This window comes from Diadema setosum, chromosome 7 (assembly GCF_964275005.1).
Source record: "Diadema setosum chromosome 7, eeDiaSeto1, whole genome shotgun sequence".
Classification (NCBI taxonomy): domain Eukaryota; kingdom Metazoa; phylum Echinodermata; class Echinoidea; order Diadematoida; family Diadematidae; genus Diadema; species Diadema setosum.
The window spans coordinates 26,331,302-26,355,366 of NC_092691.1; the positions used below are offsets into that span (position 1 = coordinate 26,331,302).

General features: G+C 39.2%; 1 protein-coding gene across 1 annotated transcript in view; it reads left to right on the top strand.

Annotated features, from left to right (window-relative positions):
• Positions 1–7,630: 7,630 nt before the first annotated feature.
• LOC140231142 (MAM and LDL-receptor class A domain-containing protein 1-like) overlaps positions 7,631–24,065 on the top strand; it is a 35,394-nt gene continuing 18,959 nt past the window's right edge. Inside the window, exons 1-8 of the mRNA XM_072311295.1 lie at positions 7,631–7,764; positions 9,583–9,712; positions 10,275–10,368; positions 11,472–11,609; positions 14,170–14,444; positions 14,832–14,922; positions 15,377–15,541; positions 19,004–19,275. Coding sequence (XP_072167396.1) covers positions 7,631–7,764; positions 9,583–9,712; positions 10,275–10,368; positions 11,472–11,609; positions 14,170–14,444; positions 14,832–14,922; positions 15,377–15,541; positions 19,004–19,275 — 1,299 coding nt within the window. The remainder of the gene's footprint in view (positions 7,765–9,582; positions 9,713–10,274; positions 10,369–11,471; positions 11,610–14,169; positions 14,445–14,831; positions 14,923–15,376; positions 15,542–19,003; positions 19,276–24,065) is intronic.

Consider the following 24,065-nt stretch of genomic DNA (forward strand, 5'->3'; position numbering starts at 1 on the left):
AAAATCATACAGTCTGTTATAAACGAGTCTTTCTATGACTTTTAAAGACTAGGAAGAAAAGAGATAGGTCGGTAATTCGAAACAAAAGAAGAGTCATCTTTTTTGTATATTGGAATAACTTTTGCAATTTTACATGCGTTCGGAAATACACCAGTTGACAACGACAAATTACAAATATGTACTAAAGGTGTCAATATACTCCCAACAATTTGTTTTAAAAGGGACGTGCTCATTTCATCATAACCACATATATGACTTGATTTTAAAGAATGCACAATATCAAGGATCTCACTAAAATCTTTTGGTTTGAAAAATAATGAATTATCGTTTGACGTGCCCAAGTACTGCGAGAAATCTGTCTGTGTATAATCAATCTTAGAAACTTGACTAGGACCTACATTAACAAAGTACTCATTAAAACAACATGCTACATCTTTAGGATTACAAAACGTTTGTCCATTATTCGTAATTTGAGATGTTGACACCTTCTTTTGCTTACCAATGACGTCATTAATAACCTTCCAGGTGGCTGACATATTTCCAGTAGCATTTTCAAAAGCTTCCGTATAATACATTCTGCGGGAGAGCCTGATAATCTGTGTAAGTTTATTTCTATATGATTTATACCGATTAACATTATCTTTATCAGGATAGCGTAAACTACTTTTATATAAAGCATTTCTTTTCTTAATGGAACGAAAAATTCCCTTTGTTATCCACGGATTTTTGATTTTTTTATTGTTTTTCTTTTCAATTGTGGGGATATGTTTGTCAAAATAAGAAAGGAATATATTCCAGAAGGTGTTATAAGCAATGTTTGGGTCTGCAGAAAGTAATACATCATCCCACGTTTCCGTAATTAAATCATCGTTCAGTAATGATATATTTTCTAGTGTGAATTTCCGCTTTTTCTTACGTTGTTTTTGCTTGACATAAGAATTCTGTGTGTCGCCACAAATGGAAAATATAGGTAAATGGTCGGAAATATCACTATACAAAAGACCAGATTTCGAATAATCCTGTGTCAATATTCGTAAAAATATTATCGATCAACGTTGATGAGTTGACCGTAATTCTCGAGGGCTTATCAATTGTAATATTACAAAAATTTGCTTGCAAAATATAGCAAAATTTAAGAGCATATTTAGAATATGCTCTTCTCTCGAGAGATCAATGTTAAAATCACCCATGATACATCTTTGTTTTCTTGATTAATCATCTCTAATAAGACATCAAAATTATCCAAAAATGAATTACTATCTGTATGAGGGGGCCTGTATATTACACAAAGTATTATATTTTTTCTATTATACATATTAATTTCAACACATGTGCAATCAAATTCATTTCCATTGTACATCAAATCAGGCCTTTCTTTACACGATAACGTGTGTGACAGGAACAGGGCGACTCCGCCTCTTCGTCCGCATTTTCTATCAGAACGGACAACAGAATATCCATCAATGTTATATAAAGGGGGAGATTTGTCGCTAAGCCATGTTTCTGTGATACCAATAGCGGAAAATGTCATATTTATCGTAGACAATAATAATTGCATATTTTCATAATTTCTTAACAGGCTGCGGGCATTGACATGTAATAAACTGAAAGAATGCTCATTATTAATAAATTCTGAATTGAACTCGTCACGTAAATAATACCGACATTGGACATATTTTTTATGTGAATATAAAGTAATTTCATCCATATTTAAAACAAGAACAACACATGGACCATGACATGGTCGTGAACATTTGCATAAGAATTGATGAAAGCAGACAAGAAGAGAGGGAAAGAATATAGCAAGTCATACAGAGTATGGATTGTTTACAAATTACTCTCGTGAGTAGTAGCCGCATCGGACAATTCGGAGATCTCACAACATAGATCGTTGCTATATCAACTCTCCCTGCAGACAATATACATCAGAAGTCAGATGTATAGACTCAGAGACTGACAGAGAAAGGAAGGCAGAGAGGTGGATAATCGGGGAAAGATAGAAGTAGACATAAAGAACATAATTATGACATAATGAATGAGTTATTGAGAAGGAATACAGAACTCATACCGAAGTGATCTAACAGGAGGAGAGGAAGTTGTGCGGGACTCCTGTTTGGTTCCTCCATTTCCCAGCAAAGAAGCGAAGCTTCACGCCGTTCTTGTACAGCTCCTGAACGGCTGCGGACGACTTCCTCTTCTCAATCAGATCGTCAGCAGGGAGGTCATCCGTCATGAAGTACGCTTCCTTCACGAGCTTCAGGCGCTGATTCTCCATGATGTCGACTTTCTCACGGTACGACAGGGTTTTGAAGAGGATGTGCTTTTCCATCACGGTGCGCTCGTTCTACCTTGATGTTAATCCCAAACTTCTCCTTCGCGATTTTCTCGACGAGAGCTGGGCAATCCTCGTCGCCGGTGGTGGACTCGGGAATACCCACGATGCGGATGTTGCTGCGACGTGAGAACCTTTCGCTCTTGTTGATTGCCGAGTTGTGCTTCTCCACTTCCAATCGCAGGGCACCAACCTCCTTTTCCAGCTCGCCCATTCTTTTCTCTAGCTGTTGATTCCTGGCATGGGCGTAAATCCCGGGGGGGATGGGGGGGATATATCCCCCCCTGAAATGGAGGAGGGGGGGATGGCCTGTACAATCATCCCCCCCTGAATTTTGAGGAAAAAAATGGAGGAAGCAGAAATGTGATTGTAACAATTTTGACATAATCATTGCATGACGTTTGTACGCCGGCCTTCAGGTAACATAGCTGAACAGTATTCTATCTTGTAGGAAAATGTATACATAATTTTCTCAAGCGCTCGCTCGCTTCGCTCGCTCGCGAAGAAAGTAACATCGACATACAGTCACTGTAAGGTATGGCTCAGACGTTGACAACGTCAAATAGTATAGGCCTACATGTAAACATGCTATGACGCGAGTAACTGGGGACCATCTGCAAAATATGTACGAAAACAAACAAACAAACAAACAATAACAAAAACTATATCGTCATAATTGAACCCCCTCCATTTCCTGAATCATTCCTGAGAAACGACAGTGACTGATTACTCAGTCAGGATACATCTATGAGCATTCCCAGGGAAGATCAGGGGCGTCAAATCTATCTCGGGGGGGGGGGGGGGGGGGGGGGCAAAGGGGCATTTGCCCCGCCCCTTTGGAAGTGTTTAGGCAGACAAATCATTTATCCCCCAGCAATTCCCGAGATGAGGACAAATCTCGAACTTTCTTAATGGAAAATTGTCCAAATATCCCCAGAACTATGCACCAGATCGTTGTATTGCAATCGTAAGCATGCGAAAGCTCCGCTAAACAGGATCCCTTTCGATAAACTTTGTACACTTTTGACATTGACGTATATATCCCTAATTCATCAAAGAGTGCGCAGCAGATCTTTCACTTAACAAAAGCACCCTCACATGCAGAGGCGTCAATCGGGGGGGGGGGGGGGATGGTTCTCCCATAAAAGTGGGACAAACAAAAGCGAAAAATATAGCTACAAACGGCAGTTTTTGGAGTGTAAAATATCAAAATTTTAAAGCTCGCTCGCTCCGTTCGCTCGCAATCAACCATAATGCCATTCTCCTGATGTTGCTGCCAGTGACTGACAGCAGTTTTCAGCCGGTGCGCCCCCTCAATTTCCAAAGCGAAAAGTATAGCTACGAACGGCAGTTTTGGGACTGTAAAATGTAAAAATTTTGAAGCTCGCTCGCATTCAATCATTATGCCATTCTCCTGATGTTGCTGCCAGTGATTGACAGCAGTTGCGCCCGGTGCGCCCCCCTTAATTTCCAAAGCGAAAAATATAGCTACGAACGGTAGTTTTTGGACTGTAAAATGTGAAAATTTTGAAGCTCGCTCGCTTCGCTCGCTCGCATTTAATCATTATGCCATTCTCCTGATGTTGCTGCCAGTAATTGCCAGCAGTTTTCGCCCGGTGCGCTCCCCTTTATTTCCAAAGTGAAATAATACAGCCACAAACGGCAGTCTTTGGACTGTAAAATGTCAAAATTTTCAAGCTCGCTCGCTCCGCTCGCTCGCATTTAACCGCTATGCCATTCTCCTGATGTTGCTGCCAGTGATTGCCAGCAGTTGCGCCTGGTGCGGCTCCCCTTAATTTTCAAAGCGAAAAAGTATAGCTACAAACGGCAGTTTTTAGACTCTAAAATGTGAAAATTTTGAAGCTCGCTCGCTCGCATTCAATCATTATGCCATTCTCCTGATGTTGCTGCCAGTGATTGACAGCAGTTGCGCCCGATGCGGTCCCCCTTAATTTCCAAAGCGAAAAATATAACTACGAACGGTAGTTTTTGGACTGTAAAATATCAAAATTTTAAAGCTCGCTCGCTCCGTTCGCTCGCATTCAACCATAATGGCATTCTCCTGATGTTGCTGCCAGTGACTGACAGCAGTTTTCGGCCGGTGCGACCCCCTCAATTTTCAAAGCGAAAAATATAGCTACGAACGGCAGTTTTGGGACTGTAAAATGTGAAAATTTTGAAGCTCGCTTGCATTCAATCATTATGCCATTCTCCTGATGTTGCTGCCAGTGATTGACAGCAGTTGCGCCCGGTGCGACCCCCTCAATTTTCAAAGCGAAAAATATAGCTACGAACGGCAGTTTTGGGACTGTAAAATGTGAAAATTTTGAAGCTCGCTTGCATTCAATCATTATGCCATTCTCCTGATGTTGCTGCCAGTGATTGACAGCAGTTGCGCCCGGTGCGCCCCCCTTAATTTCCAAAGCGAATAATATAGCTACGAACGGTAGTTTTGGGACTGTAAAATGTGAAAATTTTGAAGCTCGCTCGCTTCGCTCGCTCGCATTTAATCATTATGCCATTCTCCTGATGTTGCTGCCAGTAATTGCCAGCAGTTTTCACCCGGTGCGCTCCCCTTTTATTTCCAAAGTGAAATAATACAGCCACAAACGGCAGTCTTTGGACTGTAAAATGTCAACATTTTCAAGCTCGCTCGCTCCGCTCGCTCGCATTTAACCGCTATGCCATTCTCCTGATGTTGCTGCCAGTGATTGCCAGCAGTTGCGCCCGGTGCGGCTCCCCTTAATTTTCAAAGCGAAAAAGTATAGCTACAAACGGCAGTCTTTAGACTCTAAAATGTCAGAATTTTGAAGTTCGCTCGCTCCGCTCGCTCGCATTTAATTGCTATGCCATTCTCCTGATGTTGCTGCCAGTGATTGACAGCAGTTGCGCCCGATGCGGTCCCCCTTAATTTCCAAAGCGAAAAATATAACTACGAACGGTAGTTTTTGGACTGTAAAACGTGAAAATTTTGAAGCTCGCTCGCTTCGCTCGCTCGCATTTAATCATTATGCCATTCTCCTGATGTTGCTGACAGTAATTGCCAGCAGTTTTCGCCCTGTGCGCCCCCTTTATTTCCCAAGCGATAAAATACAGCCACAAAGGATCAGTTTGGGGGACTGTAAAATATCAACATTTTCAAGCTCACTCGCTTCGCTCGCTCGCATTTATTCGTTATGCTATTCTCCTGATGTTGCTGCCAGTAATTGCCGGCAGTTTTGCCCGGTGTGTCCCCCTTAATTTTCAAATTGAAAAAATACAGCCACAAACGGCAGTCTTTGGACTGTAAAATGTCAAAACTTTCAAGCTCGCTCGCTCCGCTCGCTCGCATTTTACCGCTATGCCATTCTCCTGATGTTGCTGCCAGTGATTGACAGCAGTTGCGCCCGGCGCGGCCCCCCTTAATTTCCAAAGCGAAAAAGTATAGCGACAAACGGCAGTTTTTAGACTGTAGAATGTCAAAAATTTCAAGCTCGCTCGCATTTAATCGCTATCAAATAGCGGCCATTCTCCTGATGTTGCTGCCAGTGATTGACAGCAGTTGCACCCGTTGTGCCCCCCTTAATTTCCAAAGCGAAAATATAGCTACAAACGGCAGTTTTTGGACTGTAAAATGTCAAAATTTTCAATGCAAGAAGATTTATACCCCCCCCCCCCGTTTGCTTCGCTCCCTCACATAACCGCTCCTCCTATAGGTCAAATCCTGTCTACGCCGGTGATAGGTCTCATTATTTACTAGGCCTTCACAGTGATGTCGCACAGGCGGAGCAAGAGCTGAAATACCACGATTTAGTCTTTCACTAATATATTGTGAATATTTCATTTTCTTATTTTTCTTTAAAGAAAAGAAAAGAAAATTTTCACCAAAAGTGTGCACCAGATCGCTGAATTTCAGGTCTGAAAATGCAAAATCTTCCTCGTGTGGGAGAGGGATACCCCCCCTACACACCTTCCCCCCGTTCGGTCGCTCCGCTCCCTCTCACAGATATTTAAAAAAAAACAAAAAAATGTCTTCATACTTTTAAGGTCTGATTTTCCGCCGAAAGTCATCTGACAAGCAAAAAAAAAAAAGCAACAAGAACAAAAAGTCTTCATATTTTTGCTGCCACTTTCCTCCCACTTTATATTTCATGCAAAAGATTGGGACATCCGGTCCCTGTAAAGTGTGTGTGTGTGTGTGGGGGGGGGGGGGGCACCAAGCTTCTTCCCCCCCCCCCCCCCCGGGTCCGGTTATGGGCTTGTAATCGTGGTGATGGTGACCATCCCCCCCACTCCTCAGTACGGATTTACGCCGTTGATTCCTGGTCTGTACCTCCGTCACTCTCCTGCTCTCAAACTCGATCACCTGTCCCAGATGTGTCTCCACCTGTTTGATGTTCTCTATTAAGGATTCCACAGCTTTCTTTATCATCCGCTCGAAGTTCTTTGTTGCTTCGTGGAAGTAGCGGGCAATTCCTTCAGGTGAAGTTACGTCAGCTCCTTTGTCATGCAAATCTCTTGATATGTCGGGCATGTCAATTGTATCGGATGCCAAGGGTGCTGCCGCTGCTGCTGCAGTGGTCTCGGGATGGTTGCTTACCCGGGGTGGGCTGGCGGGCTTAGTTGTGGAGGCCCGTCTTCTTGATAGTGGCGTAGAGTTCTTTGGAGAAGGAAGAGTGGCGCCACGGTTTTCCACCCCAAAATCACTCTTCCTATCTTGCTTTGCCTTCCTTGGCAGCACCTTCCTTGTCTGGGTACTCATTATGATAAGTTGATATAGCAGGAGGTGTCAATATCAGTATCCAAAGGTAGATATCCAATGAGCTTCGGGAGAGGTGATAAGGTGACGTGTTACTCGCAGCTGGCGGCCATTCTATACTTGTAGAGATGTGGCTGAAAGTGCCATTAGAAACAAACTTCACGAATGAACAAAGTACAAGATTTATGTGTAGACATTGTATTAAGAAGCCTACATAATATCTCTCGTAGCAATATATTATTATATTTATTATCATTTATTATTTTACAATATAATATTATTGCCTATAATACTTGTTCTACGAGACTTCTACCATGATAAAGCATTACCAACAGTGATGGCGATTTCTGTGCGAGTAATGGTGTATCAAATTCGCATATACACTTTTTCTTTGACATGTTTGATATGCAAGCCTTTGGGATTATATTTTCCCCATATGTATAAAAAAATGTGACGGTGTGCTTCTCAAGAAAGATGATAAAGAACAAACAAAACTTAAATCCTCTTTAACTGTACAGAAAAAGAAAGTCTGTTTTCCTTTGACCACTGTAGGATTCTACATGTACGCCGAAGCTTCACTTCCCCAGCAGAACGGCCACAAGGCGCGAATGATTAGCCCAGCTGAGTCCGCCTCCAACGAGAAGTGTGTTCAGTTCTATTACTTCATGTTGGGTGAACACATGGGATCTATAAGGTAAAGGTGGAAAAGTCAATGTCGAATTCCACTAAATTCTATTTGAAAACAGAACGAACAAGTTGAAAAGTTTACACACTTGCATACGAACACGCAAGCGTGTATGTTTAAACACTTCCACCGTATAATGCGCACTCTATCAGACTAACTCATCATAATATTGTAGCCACTATCGTAGTCGAGATGTACTTATGATGTCGATCTACAATGATCTACAATATAAGATTCAAGGAAGCTAATCGTGTATCTAAAGTATCAAGGAATTTGTCCAATGTAGTATATGAATCAAGGTTATTTTTTTTTTTTGCTTTCCAACTATTCATAATATCAATATGTGTGTCACTTTATTTTCTATTTGTGTTCATGTTAAATAATGTAAATCATTAGAACAAAAAAGTTCAGTCATTTCAGTTATTTTCACAATACTTCTTGAGTTTCTGTTCAGACTTCAAGCATGAAAAATTTGGAAACCAAATAAAAAGACAATGCCAGTGGGGTTTGGGTCCCCGCCCCAGGAAATATGCTATAAAATATGTAGGCTATGTATGTATGTATTGTATTATATATATATATATATATATATATATATATATATATATATATATATGTATATATATATATATATATATATATATATATATATATATATATATATATATTATATTGTATACATATAAACAGTATAGTGTTGAGGTGAGGGCATTTTACAATCATATTTTAATCCATATATACAGAGCTGCATTATCACATAATGGCATATCCGATGATTTACGTCAACTTTCCTTTTTTTGGCTCTCTTTTAAGAAGTTGAACAGCACCCTAACGCCGCCCTTCATTTATCTTTGGCATTGTTGTTAGCCTATACTGACATTTTTCTAATTTAATGTAATCACAATGTCGTATAGACCAATGTGCTTCAATTTCAATTTCTTTCCATTTCACTATCTTTTTTTAGAGTAGTATATATATTTTATATCTATTTTGACAAACGAGTCGATGGAAGATCCGGAAGTAATAGACACTTTAACTTCCGGTGATGGTCTACCTGACGTGATTTGTTTTTGCACGAAATTCTATCTGTATACGTGTCGGCCTATTTGTATCTAACGATTATGTTTTAACACTGAAAGAAAAATAATTATAGCAACAGCAAACTAAAATATTTTGAAAAGAGCCTGCGACAATTCTTTACAGCCAACAATAGTCCGACGTCGTTCAAATTATTACTGTTGTTCTTTTTGCATTTGATTGACTGAATTGATTTGTTTGTCCTGCTGCTATTAAATGTAGCCATGAATGCTCGTCAGCAAGAGTCGACCACGGGACCGACGAGACCGCTTGAAACTCCGAGGCATGGAGTATTAAGTACTTTGCCTAGGGGCACAACCAGAGGTTGCAGCTAGAGGACTTTGATTAGGAACCAGAGGAATTGACAGCCCTGGATTATATCATATTGAGCTACAATTGTGCTATTCTACCCTGTTCTCTTTGCAGTCGTATTTCACAATATGAATGATTACAACAGCCCGCCCCTATGTTGATCACCATCTGGTTTCGTCAAGGTCAATTTAAAGTATACAAAAACAAAAGTGATCATTACGCTCTTGACAAAATCTAAGATTTGGTGAAGAGTTCTGTTGTAGCTCATAAACGATTTCTTTAAACTTGCAGCTATGTTTGTCGTATCTTCCTCCCAAAACGACTTGGTGGCGATAATGAGAAAGTATAGTGAGCCCAATGCCTTTCCTTTACCCCCCTTGACAACACCATTTATATTTTCTTTGTATATTCGTTCGTGTTCCTTTTCGTCAACTATAGAGTGTATGCCAGGGCAAACACGTCGTCAACGCTTGGTAGCCCCTTGTGGGAGAGATCGGGGGAACAGGGCAAACAGTGGTACCGTGGAGTTGCTACGGTTCCGAAGATGAGTTCTGATCAATTCGCCGAGGTAATTATTATGGAGACAACATTTAAGTGTTAAAGTGAGTGATATTTGGCTGTGAATAGTAACGTTGTAACAGTTACTGGCAACCTGTTTCAGTTTCGTTCCTGTCTGTATTGCGCGCGCGCGGGTGTGTGTGTGTGTGTGTGTTTGTGTGTGCGTGTGTGTGTGTGTGTGTGTGTGTGATAATGATATTATATGTATGTGTGCCCATGTGTATGCAAGTCTTTAAAGTGGCGCCACGTCCCCATATGAAGCGGAGTGTACAGGTCTAGAAGGAGTATTCTTGTAAGTGGTGATATCTGGAGAAGTAGAGCCGCGAGATGCGGTCATAATGATTATAACGACAAAAATAATTATAGAAATAATATAGATAATTTCAACAATCTATAACAATAACAACAATGATATTTTAAAGCAGCAAAAATAACGGTAATAATTATGAGTGGTGACAATAATTGTATAGTTGTAGTAGTAGTAGTAGTATTACATGTAATTGTAAAATGTCGATATATTTGACTCAAATATCACCCCATTGCTTGTTGTTGTTGTTTTTCTGTGCCTATAGGTCGTCTTCGAGGCGGAGATCGGATCGGGCGTACGATCCGACATTGCCATTGATGACATTGAGGTCATCAATGCCAACGGCGATTGTCCTCTTGGTAGGTTGTTGAACATCTGCTGCAAATAATGCCATATAACTCTATGAATTTAGAAAATAAAATTTGTGATAACAGCAAACTACTGATGACATGGATAATGACACAATCGTTGCCTTCATTTTCAAGGCTGTTGTTTTTCCATTGTTTGAGCTTTTGACGGCGACGTCACCGTAATAGACTTTGACTGAGATCGTAATCATGGCAGTTGCAATGCAACACTTGCTGATATTTGCTGGTAACATAGTTATGTCGTCAGTGGTATGATCAATGGCATGGAATGCTCCAGTGATGATGTAGCTGTCTTAACCCACAAGGGAAAAGTGTATTATCTCAGTAAGAACATTCATGATAGATCTGCCAAGTCTCGAGCCTCATAAATCTTTCTCACGCTCACATGCCTTTCAAACTTTTGTTCTCACACATAATAACCTCTGCCCCTAAAAACAAAAACAAACAAAGAAGCTGAATTCAGAACCACAAAAAGGTGATATTTTGTCACTATATCTCTCTAGCATAATGAGCCAAAATATTACATTTTGTATGCCTCAGGTCAATTTATAGCAAGGAAATAAAATGGTACAGCTCCTTGCCGTGGAAGGGGGGGGGGGGACATCCCTCTTCGACATTCTCCTTCGCTTCGTTGCTTCCCTCCCGGGAGCGGCGCTAACGCATGGCAAAAACCCTTGCCTATATACATGTATATAAAGAAAGGATTATCTCATGGAGAGATCAAGCGTGTGTCTGGAATAAACTTTCCCAACAAAAATCCAAGCTAATTCATATTTCCAGTACGTCTTTCAGGATGTGCCAGAAAACACTAGTTCGAATGTAACATTTGAATGGATTGATGTCTCTGTGAGCTCTTTGAGTATACTACTGGGCCACTTCAAAGTCTTTATTATTGTTATTATCATTTGTATTATTACCATTATTATCATTATTGTTATTATTATTATTATTATTATTATTACTGTTATTGTTATTGATGTCATTATCACTACTACTACTATTATCATCATTAATGCGATCATCATCACTTTTATCATATATATTACTGACATCTCACATCACAACGCCTAGTCTTCTACAACATCCCGTTTCAGAGTCCTTCCAATGCGACTTTGACAGCGGCTGGTGCGGTATAAAACAGGATAAAAACGACAACTTTAACTTCGTCCGAAAGAAGGGTTCGACAAGCTCGACTGACACTGGTCCCAGCTCTGATCACACCAGCGGAAAAGGTGAATATTTTGCTCATTCAATAGCAACTCTTACAGTTGTAGAAACCTTCACCTTTAAGGGAGGCAGTCCCGAGGGGTTTTACTGTACTGATGTAAACACTAAAGCCTTTCACCTTTTTTTTTTTTTTTTTTTTTTTTTTTTTACACACGAAAATCCGCCACTGTCTCCGTAAGCGATTTTTGAAAAAAAAAAATATTCTGCAAGCAATCGATTTTGAGCCTGCAAAGAGCAACGATGTTGGTGAGGCACATCTCGTGAGTTGAAAGTAGCGCCTTAGCAAATGATTGTAAGTGCTTCAAAATAGACAATATGGGGTTTGATTATTTTTAGATAAATTGTTTTAAGCGTATTCATATACAATCACTATTAAACCGTTTCAACAATGAATATATTTTTTAGTATAAGAAAATACCATGCATTTTGAAAAGCAAAAAAAAAAACAAAACAAAACAAACAAACAAAAAAAAAAAAAACCCGGCATCTTCCAGCAAGTTGAAAGACTAGAAACGCGAAAGCTAAGCGGGCCGTATTATCGAATAAAACGTACCGTAGTACCGTACATACGTACTGGCGTAAGAATGATACAGTACATAGGGCTACTTGCGTGCAGGCAGCATGGAAAAAAAAAATCAGGGTGTGTACAGTTCTGGTCGAGGTGAGGATTTAGTTTTTAACGTTTTGCGAGATATTCAGAAACCACTCTATGAGATGTCAAAGAGCATGCAGTTTTGTACTTGTGTAATTTTAGTTGGTCAAGACAAACATATCCGTTCTCCGTGTAAAATTATATGCCTATGAACTCGGGAACCTACAGTTTTACAAGCTTTAAAGCTTTTATGTAGGCCCCATCATATTTTTTATACTTACTAGTGACATTTTCACACAATATGACCTTGTACATTTGTGTCAAGTATATTTTCTTTTTCTTTTCTTCTACAATCAAAAGACATGATTGTATATATTTTGTATTCTTGTTTTGTTGTCAATAATTTTGTAATGTCATCATTCAGAAATGGAAATATGAAATATGAAATAAATTTGAACTTTAAGGGGTATCAAAAGTTTATTCGATGAAAATCGGTTTTCAAATGGCTGAGATATCCAAAAACAAGGTGAAACAAAGAGATCCTAGTAAAGTTGTGGCATGTCGCCTTTTATTATTAGCACTTTTTTTTTTGGATATCTCAGCCATTTGAAAACCAATTTTCATCAAATAAACGTTGAATCCTTCTTAGAATTACATGCTCTTTCATATTTCATAAGAGGCTTTTCATTATCTCACTTAGGAATGTTCAAAACACGAATCCCCACCTCAACCAGTACTGTACAGTCCCTTTCACGCATCTGGGTCACTACTGAGCGTGCGCGCAACAGGCAGAACACCGTTGTGCGTCAGTGCCTTCTACCCTCCCACCAACATTCGCTCATTAGCATATTTACCACTGCAGTTTCACACTTTTTAAATCGAAATAAAAGCTCTTGTTTGGTGATTTGAAAGTTTGCTTCTGATGAAACCAGTTTAGTAGAGATATATACCAACAACAATGTTTCTTTGTGTGTTTTTTTTTTTTCAACTTCGAGAGGACTGCCTCACTTTAAGGTACAATGAAATGCATGTTCGTGTGCACACGTTAGTATATCCATTTCTTTAAATAATTAATCTGTACTCCTATCTCTGCTTTGATGTGAACATTGTTGCTTTTGGCATTATTTAATTTGTAGAAGCGCAGAAATGAAGCAAACTGAAACTGAAGTAAAACTTCATATTTCGGCTTGCATTGCATAGTTATCACCGTGACTTCTACATGAGCCCTTTTTATTTTGTGTCATTACATGTTTTGTGTTTTTCTTGTTTTCCACCCACAGCGTTGAGGTTGAAAAACATGGGGGGGGGGAGTGGTATCTTTTTCAGCATCTTTTGAGATTTCTAAGTCATAAAACCGTTGAAATGAACTTGCTGTCCTGTATTTCTAAATGTACATGAATGCTAAGGCAACAACATCCGCCTGGATGTTATGTTATATACATATTATGCAATTTATTTCAATGATTATACATAATTTTATATCAAATAAAAACCTCTGCATCTTCGTATTGCTTCTAAAGTCATGAAAAGTTTATTTTGTCTGTATCTTCATCCAGCCTTGGTGCTTTTACCTTGACTGACCTTAAACTTCGTTCATGGACTTTGAAAGTAGTTTTGCTTTCATACAAAGAAGCAAACGTTGGCATAAACATGATCTCCTAGGTAGACTCACTACAGGTTCTAAATGCAAAAAATAATTCTTGTTTACAAATGTGATGTAAATGAACCTGAAGATTATTTACGTACTCAACATTTCCTGCAAATACATTTCCTAATCAGAGTTTGGGTCTGGTAACAAGGGATAATACCAGTAACATTGGCGTGGATATTTTTTTTTTTTTCAGTGCGCAGTTTTGTATGAATATATCCAATCGGTTAACACTTACCGGCTCACTACCTACAATGTCGATGACATAACATACCACCTGTGCAATGGTAGAATAGGTTTTAAAGAAAATATTGAATCGTTGCAGGCTATTACGTTTACATCGAAGCGTCTGGACTGACTGCCAATAAAAAGGCGCGTATCATCACTCCGCTCTTTCGCGGTGTCCAAGGCAACGACAAGGAAACCTTCTGCGTTGTCTTCTTCTACCACATGTACGGCCAGACTGTAGGCGAGTTGAGCGTCTACCTGCGCAACGACAGCTCGACGGAACTGGGCGATCCCATTTGGTGGCTCAGCGGAAACAGAGGGAATATCTGGAGGGGTGCCGAAGCAGAGATTAAGACACCGAGAGATTTTAACGTGAATATTATTGTGATAATTGACATGGGCACAAGTTGATGGGTGGAAAAAAGGGGAAGGGATGGGAGAAAATCCTGCCGATAAGACTGTATCTCTTCATTCATGTCTTGATTCCGGTCCTAGATAAGTTTTTTTTTTTTCCCCTTTACTTCTGATCCCACCCTCCCCATCCGGAAGAAAAAGAACAACAACATGTTTGACCTACAAGATTAAAAACAAAGGCCTGGCGCAACAGAATCGAGGAAAATGGTACTCACTATGGCCATGCGTTTACCTGCAGCAAGTACATCGTACTGGATACACTTTAAACCTGTTACTGTAACCAGTGTTCATGTGATTTTTATTCCTATTTCCAATTGCGTGTTTTATGTGTTTTTAAACTCACAGCTGTATTTCGAAGCGATTAGGGGACAGAGTTATACCAGCGACATCGCCTTGGATGACATCGTGATTACCAGCTACGGCTGTCCCGGACATCGTAAGCAATGAACATCCTAATGTATTTCAGTAATTCAAGATTGTTACCACGATGTTCTAGACTTGCAAAGTCAAGTTTGATTCAATTTTGATTCTTTACCCTTTGAAAATATATGAAATGAGATATTGACAGATCTATTTTAATATTGTACTTCCAATAATTGTCCAACTCTTTAGACATACATAAGCATCTATGAATGTCCTGCTAGTTCTTGTACTTTGGGTACAGGTATGTTTTGGTCAATGTCCGTCTTCCTTAATACCCTTAATAAAGGATGCTTTCTGGCTATTAAACCTATTCGTTATGGTCATAGCGGTGATGATGCAAATGCCACCGCTTAGTCAACGTGTGCACATTGCAAATTGTGTGTGTTCTATAAAATGTATGTCAATCATCATATTGAATGCACATTGTCATGTAGTTAATGTTTCATTTTTCTCAACGTTTTTGCAAGACATCGTGGATGACGTCACTAGTGTATCCTGCGACTTCGAGCAGGCACCTCTCTGCCACTACGAGCAAGATAAAACGGATGATTTCAACTGGTCTTGGAGGAATCGAGGAACCAAGGATGGTTTCACCGGTCCATCCGTCGACCATACGAGGGGAGATGAGTTGGGTAAGGCAAAGGTCGCCAACCCACTTCAAGATAAGGAAGTGAAATTCACATAGACCCTGCCAAAAGGAGAACATCTTAATTGAATCGATTTGACGTACCTTCGTAATATTTCTGACAATAATTGATGTATGGAAACAAAGGAAATGATTTAAAGAGGGGGTATAGCTTTGGTTCAGATGGAGATTCAGGTTTCAAACTTTCTTTCGAGATAATGAGAAGTTCCTATGAAATACTAAAGAGCAAACTATTCTAAAATCCATTGTCTTAGCAGTCTTATTGGTCTCACACGAATAATAAAAATTATATCAACGAGTAGTGAATGAAATGTACAAGAAATCACAAATCTGAAAAAAAAAAATACTAGATCATCATCATGGTGAACATGACATGGATGATGGCCGTCTCCCTGTAGCACATGAAGTTATATTTTGTTAACCGCAAGCTGCAATTTTGAATGTAAAAAGTCAATTTCATATATCGGACGTATATTAATGGACATTAAGCTACGGTCACAAAGGTTCGTACGAGCGATGCGTTCGTACAAATCTCCCTGTTCGCACCACTTCAGGAGTATGTATGGAATCGTAGATGGGGGCAGAGTTTCTTATGGCCTTCTAACGAAGTTCGTATGATTGCCGTTTAATTCGGGGAACATGAAGCTATCAGACGCTGTTCGCACAGCGCCCGGTCAGGCTAGGCTATCAATATTTTCCGTCATGTTCCGATACGGACCACCTCCAAGGTTTGTTACGGTCTATTGCGAGCCGTCGTGTTTCGTTGCGTTAATCCCGTTTTATCACGGCATACAAGATTCCTCTTAGCACCAGGACTGCCGTGGCAATTTTTTTTTTTTTTTTTGACAGTTTAAATATCTGACACGGCATCCACGGCAATCACGGCCTGTCACGTTTGCTATCCCATCTCACCGCCTTGTTAATAGGGCCACCCCGTTTTTTTTTTTTTTTCCACGGTGGCCTGAAACGGGGCTGCCATGGTTGCCGGGAACATTGTGTAAACGCTTTAGGCTTTCTTACGAACGCCGTAGGAGCCCTCTGTGAACAATTTAAGGCGTCCTTATCATCATCTCAAAGAATTTGAGGCTTCTAGAATTGTCTCGCTACCCTGCGAAATCTACAAAAGTCTTGTGTGGTTCTTACGCTCTTACGACGTTCGCACGGCTGCCTCGAAAAGGGGGTTTTGTGCGACATGGAAAAGAAAATCTTGGATAAGGTTGTGGACTTATGAACGGTTTGAGAAAGGTCTACAAACGCTGGTTTCGTACCGTCTTCTTAAGGAGATCTTTTACGAAATGATATAAAAATCGTTCTTGTGGCGTTCGTAGCAGTTCGTAAAGGCATGTGTGACTGAGCATTACGGTGTCAGGGCAGAAAACTCAAACACCCACACAATCTTATGACCCCCAATAGATTTAAAGGTTGTTGCGTAAAGCAAAAGTAAGGAATTTTCTGTATTGTGAATATGACTGCAAAACATTTCATTATTGAAATTGAAAAGATGGTTACTATTCAGCGTTACGATTGATAGGTGTAATAATGACAAAATATTGATGCCTAGCAAGAATGGTAGTCATTGCGTTTGGAGTTCAACAAGGATCAGTAGCTCTATCTTCAGGCAGGTTATTCGGAGGCACAGTGTTATCACTGCTATGCTAAAGATATTTAATTGTTTGTGTCCTTTCCGTCATGGCAAACTCGATCTTCACCACATTGGACCAAAAGTTCGGAATGGTATCCCTGTCATTGTTTGCCAATATTCAGTCATGTCAAGTGGAAGTATTTAAAATCATATCGGTTTGATATCCCATAGGAGACAAATAATGATTTCTCTTCTCTTCTTTTCTCCTAAAGCTTAAAAGAGTCGTGAACATCTATTTGATTGATTTTTACCTTATTGGCTTTTTCAGTAATATTTGTTATCATTGTAATTATTTTTACGAACCCCATATTCAAAAATTTTACAACGTTTATTCTGGTTGAGAAGGAATAATTTGAAGGCTATGAATATATACAAATACATTTATTGATTTAATTGATCTTTAGTCATTTATTAACTTTAGAACACACAAATTACATATCTAACCCCAAACACCAAATTGTCTCAAGGGGCGACCAATGTTGTACAGAGGCGGGTAAATGTTGGTCTGGTCTGTTAGCTTCTCTCTGTACTGGTCGGGGGTTATGTAATCACAAAGACACCAATCACCATCAAATTTACAATACTAAAGTTTTGAAGGGACCTAATATTTCTCCACAACGGCCAGGACAAAATATAAACAAGGGTACAATTATCTATATAGTTAACTCTAATGCTTCTAACAGCATATTGTTTATTCACCGGCTTACCCGTAGGCCTCAAATAATGAATGGCTTACAAACAATTTCTTTTTACAACTCATAACACATTTTCTGCAAATATCAATGGACCGACATTTTGTCACCCTTGCAACACTAATCAATAATACATAATGTAACTGGACCTCTCTCGCACACTCATCTCTTTAATACTCATTAACAGGAGATCCTCTAAGACCATTTTACTCTACGGGAGGGGAAGGGGTTTGGTTAGTTGGGAAAATGAAATTAGTGGGGGTGTGGCCACTTAGCTCGACGTCTGTTTGGTTGACGCATGAAGACCTCCTCCGCATGTCGATCTCGTCATCGTCGATGAGCTGGCGTGTCCAGTCGGAAATCTGTCTTTACCACAAACTCGTCAACCGGGGGTGTGGGGAGTCCAGCATCAAAACAGTCGCTGTCACTTTACTTTGCCTCAGTCGGATGGAACGTTCCGACCATCATGACCATGACGTCAATCGACCAGTTGTCGCTCGAGTTCATTACACTCTAGATGGGTGTAAACCAAAGTTCTGTACTCTCTCGTGATGCGCAGTTTCTCATTTTCCTGTCGTTGTTCACCGGTCGGTTAACTTATCTCGGCAGTCCAACCAAGATCATTGTCACATTTCGCAGCATACATCAGCATCGGTAAAGATTAGTTGATTAATATCGACGGGGAGAGGGGATGATGTATCAAGGAAGGGTTGTGTCTGACTCTACCTCAGATGTGGTCTCCAACTATTCAAAGTTCCTCAAACTTCCAAGATATTCTGCAGACTTTTGCTTCACTACACGCTTGCGACTCCCTTCTCTCTTGCTTGTCACTTACTCCTCTCTTGTTTGTCGCTCTTTCCTCTCAGCTGTATAGGGCTGAGTATAGGGCTGAGTACTTTTGCGTCACCGGGCAATTTTATGTGCTAGTAGCCACTAGGCTACACATATATAAATAAACATATATTTGTGCATGTGTCTGTGTGTGTATGTGTTTGCAAAGTCATCAAAACTTTTAAAGACATCAAGAAATTTTTGAAGAAAGTCCATTGTGCAGGCCTACAGAGGCTGTTATGACTGCTTCAACTTTATTATTTCCGTTCGTGTCTCTTACCAGGGTTCTTCGTCTTCATTACCAGCACGTATTCCCTCAACTCGGCCCACAAGGCTCGTCTGATTTCTCCGGTGGCAAAGTCCAACGCAAAGTCATCGTGCGTTGTATTTTGGTATCACATGTTTGGTGACGACGTTGAGACACTGAATGTCTACATCATGGCCGATGGTGGGACACCGCCAGGGAACAACCGGGTCTGGACGAAGTCGTCGGACCAGGGGAACTACTGGCATTACACCAACTTCAATATTCCGGCAAACAGTGGCAACGTCAGGGTACGTAAGTCTAGAGGGTTGGGCTATCCCATATCTATCCTTTAAAAGGGTGAGAAATAGGGAAGGGAAGAAATAGGCATGGTCAACAACATCAATATGAATTTGAGTAAACATGGTAAAGGACATGTCTTTACTACAGTTTCCTTTGTGTTCACTAAACAACAGCAACAACAACACACAAATTATTGGCGATATCGAATTACTGATTGACTAATATTCGGCCACTTCCTCTAAAACGACTGTATGACTATGTTCGCAAGTAGCAGCCTGTAGTACTTTCAGACATTGAGTTGTGCGTAGAAGTTGGTATGTTAGAAATATTGGTAGCTTTTGTTGTAATTGTACTAAGTACAGTTTTAGAGTAGCAGCAGAGAAAAACAAAGTAGCTGTGGCACTGCTTTTCCTGCCATAAAACTCACTCTAGAATATACACCACATGGTATGTGTGATCCAAATAATCACTATTCACAAAGTGAATAGTTTTGGTGTGAGATAATGATTACTGAGTACTCATACAATTGACCTGATTAAGTGTCTGGTTGGGGTTTTTTGTTTAAATTCCTCCCCCCCCCCCCCCCGCCCTGGTTATACATCTAATTTGCAATAGATGTTTTGAAATGCCAGAAGGAATCAACGCATTGCGGGTTGTATAATCTCCAACAAATTATTTCTAAAGTACCTCCATCGAGAGTGTGTTTTTATTCAGTTCAATTGATATCAATCTCTTAATTTCCATCAAACAAAAGACGACACATAACAAAAAGTATACAAGCAAAAAGTAAAGAAGTATACGCACTATAAAGAATAGTAATTTAATGTATGTGCAAAAGAACGCATGATAGTATAAAACAATACTTCGCAGGAATGACATGAAGAAGTAAATTAAGTGATGGAAGAGGGTGATCAACTAAAAAGCACAGCGTGGATCCCTCGCTAAACAATCACATTGCATATCCACCAAAAATGTATCTACGTTGAATAAAAGCATTTGTTAGCTGTTGTGATAAAAGCATATTGTCAACAATACATAAAGGGTAAAACATATACGAGTTTAAAGGTCCTGTTTACCTTTGGGAGCAGTGATTTTATAAATGAACAAGATATCACTTTTGGTGCATATGTGTAGGTCAGTTGTATCACAAAACGTCCTACCAAATAACATTTTTGCAATAAAGCCTAAAATATAAGGAGATATCACTATTTTTCTCATTAAACCATAACTGTAGATGGTTCAGTCTGGAAACATTTTATTATAACTATTTTTATAACTATATTTTGTATATTTAACAATAGTTAACATCTATTATACTAGTTCAAATTTTTTCATTGGTTGTTTCTATCCCTAACTCACATTTAAGAACTATTTTGAAGCACTAATGCTGGTATTTTTGTTTGTTTCATCTGCAAATGATAAATTATGTCTTTAAAATAAGCTGTCAATTTCAATATCGCGGCATTGGACAATATCCATTAAGTAGTGTGTAACAGGTAGATACGGTAACAAGAAACAAAACATACATACATGATACATACATACATACATACACACAGATGTATTGTTTAATGGACTCTCTGAATCTCAAATATGACGGCTGCAGCAGGCTCTAGTACGAGACTGATCTACTGTTGCTCCAAATGCAACATAATAGTAAAGGCCTTTCTATAAACCAGTATACAAGTACGCACAAAGTCTCAGGCCAGGCTGGCCTACGTTTACGAAGTTGACTTTCTCTTTTTGTGCTCTGAATTATCGTCTTTGATATCTTTGACATTATGACTGCCATGATCACTACTTCATCATAATTTTTGTTTCTGTTAATGGTACAATTACTATCACTGTTCATTTATGTTTATCATATTACGTATGTATGTATGTATGTGCGTATCAGAAGTGTAGATATTGGTTTCATCACCTATTTACTATTTATTCACCAATTTTTGTCTTTATCCTGTAAAAAGGCACCGTGCAGATACCAGCTTCATCTTTATTTTTTTAACCTGTAACTCTTGATATATATATATATATAATAGATATGGGTGAGAATTTTGAACGATGTACAATTGCCAATTTTCGTACCTTCTGACATTCTTTCCCTTAGAACACGCCAGGATGATCTAAGAAACGAGATTTTTTCATGTCATCTCAAAGATTGGTAAATTGCCTTTCAGGAAATGTATGGTTTGGTTGCCTTTTGCCTGATATTTTTCATTTCACAAGGACTTAAAGCGTAAAAATACGGTAAAAACGCTATTTTCACAATAATTTTTGTTTTTCAGACTAATGATGTGCATTTTTAATGGTACGTGTCATCTAATATCTGACCATGTTCTGGATCTTACATATCATGGGTATGTACCACAAAATTATAAGAACTTTATGAGCACGTACAAAATTACAGAGAACAATTAAAATATCAAAGTCCTAAACAGACGAACGTCCGTGATGCTTTTATTTCCATCGCTGCTGCAAATTCTACGTTGTTGTCCCAACTGTAACGTATACGAAAATTTGGTGTTCCACCTAATGAACATATCCTGCAAAAATTGTACGTCTGCTGGCTGTACATGGGACGTAATATTCTTTTATGCAAAATTATACTCAGTTTTCGTCACGGACGTGCTTCCGCTATTTTCTAATAAAGATCGTAGCCCATGAAACGTTATCGGCGATATTGTTCTGAGTCGTAATCAACTAAGATCTAGCAACACGATACTATGTTTGTTTTGAGTTTCTGTCCATCCTTTGTCAAATAGGAACCGAAATTGTATTTTTAGACGAACTTCCAAGAAAAAAAGAACGTCCGTGATGATTAGAACGTTTTCGAGTGGGACACCATCTTGCTTTGATGGCGAAGGTGCATTTTACCTTTGGCTCTCTTGCCGAGGAGCTGCATGCCATTTTTGGAGCGGACTGAGGTTCGTCCGCAGTTTTTGGACCATGCAATTCACCAAAAACCAAGCAAATAATTGATATTTTCTCTGATAATTCACCTCCTGATCCCCCTCTGAGCAATACATATGTTGTAAGGATGTCAAATTTCTTATAATTTGCATTGACAATACCTTTTCAAATTTTTGAAAGAGTTAGGAAGGCTAGGTACTCTCTGCCGATTAGTTATCCGTCCTGGAACATGACCCTAGTAGTAGAACGAACGTCCGTGATAATTCCAGAGAACGTCCGTGACGTATGCAATCCCTCCGATAGGGATAACTTGTCCCGAAAGTGTCCTGTATTCTTTAAAACTTTTGGCTCGAATAGCGACAAATAAAGTTTTACAAAGTAAATAATGAGTTTAGAGCAGTAGTTTCAGAATTTTTAAGGCGTTATGTGATCATGATGAACAAACAATTGAACATTTACTCACAATTTTACGCTTGTTTTCCCTCTAATTATACAAAAACAGCTAAACACTTAAAACAAAGTTATGGGAAAATGGAATTTTGCGTAATCTGTAATTTCTGTGCGTTTAAATTTCTTTCTAATGAGGTTCTGGAGACAATTTGTACTGTTACAGGTTCTGAAAGTTTCGCTCACGGACGTTCTGTCCGAGAAAGGAAATTTCTGACAATTACAAATATATCACTGCACATAAGATTAATGTTAGTTGAAAATATTACCAAAATCACCGAGCCGCTCATACCTGAAAATGAATAGCGTTCAGCACTCAATTTATCTGTAATAACGAACGGAAAACGTTTTTTTTTCACGGATGTTCGTTGGTTGAGTAAGTCAATGGATTACATAGTAGGAGAAAAAGGATCAGTGCCACTTTTTAGTGACAGGTGCTCTAAGTGTTTATCTTTTGAGCATGGTAGCTGCCGTCTCAAACAGAACACATCCAGGTTTGGTCTCCATAACGGACGTTCGCTGTAATTGTCATGATATTAAATGCCTTAATTCATTCTTATTTTTCTCTTCATGATGATTTTTCTCTCATTCCCTCAATAGCCTGAACATGCTGCGACCAAACAGAAAACAAAAACAAAACAAAACAAACCAAAACATATCCGAAAAGTGCTACGCAATCACATTCAGGATAATGACGGAAGAAGTCTGTAATGAGCATGTGTTGAATAAGAAACGGAAAAGTTTCAAAAGGACGTGGAAGCAGTTGAATGGAAATGACTGAGAAACAGAGAAGGGATCGAGCTCCAACACACAGAGAAAAGAATTGCCAGTGCACTCCAGTTATACCAAATTCCTCTGGAGAAGTTTTTGTTTGTTTGTTTATGTTTTTTATTCATCGAAATGCCGTCACAAGCGAGCAAAAATCATGCAGTATACAATTATTGTCTGATGAAAACACACAAATCCTCCGCTTATCATCACATGGTGTTGTTTTATACTCATCAATGAAAAGCAATATTCATTTGTATTTTTTCCAAGATTTTTTTTTTTCATTTTACATTTAAGAGACAGAGAGATCGTCAGTTTGTTTGTGCTTTTGTGCTTACTTTGAAAACACATGTTAAAAAAGTAATGATTAAGAATAAGTTTAAGGTTGCACTTTGATACGTTCGCTCTTCCAAAGATTCGTTACTCCGATGTCCAAGGGTTTGTTATTCCAAAATATAAAAAAGTGTAGTTACTTCAGGAGGTTTCTTGTTAGAAATGTTCTTCGAAAAATAGATATTAAGAATCATTATTTTTAGGTCCGTTCTTCTAAAAGTGGAATGGGTCTGATATTCGTTTAGGTGAAAACGGTTATTATGAGGTTTTGAAATTGGAGGATTTTAGTTGTTAACTTGTTTCTCCACATTTGGACAAGCGAACATAAGTTTTCATGTTC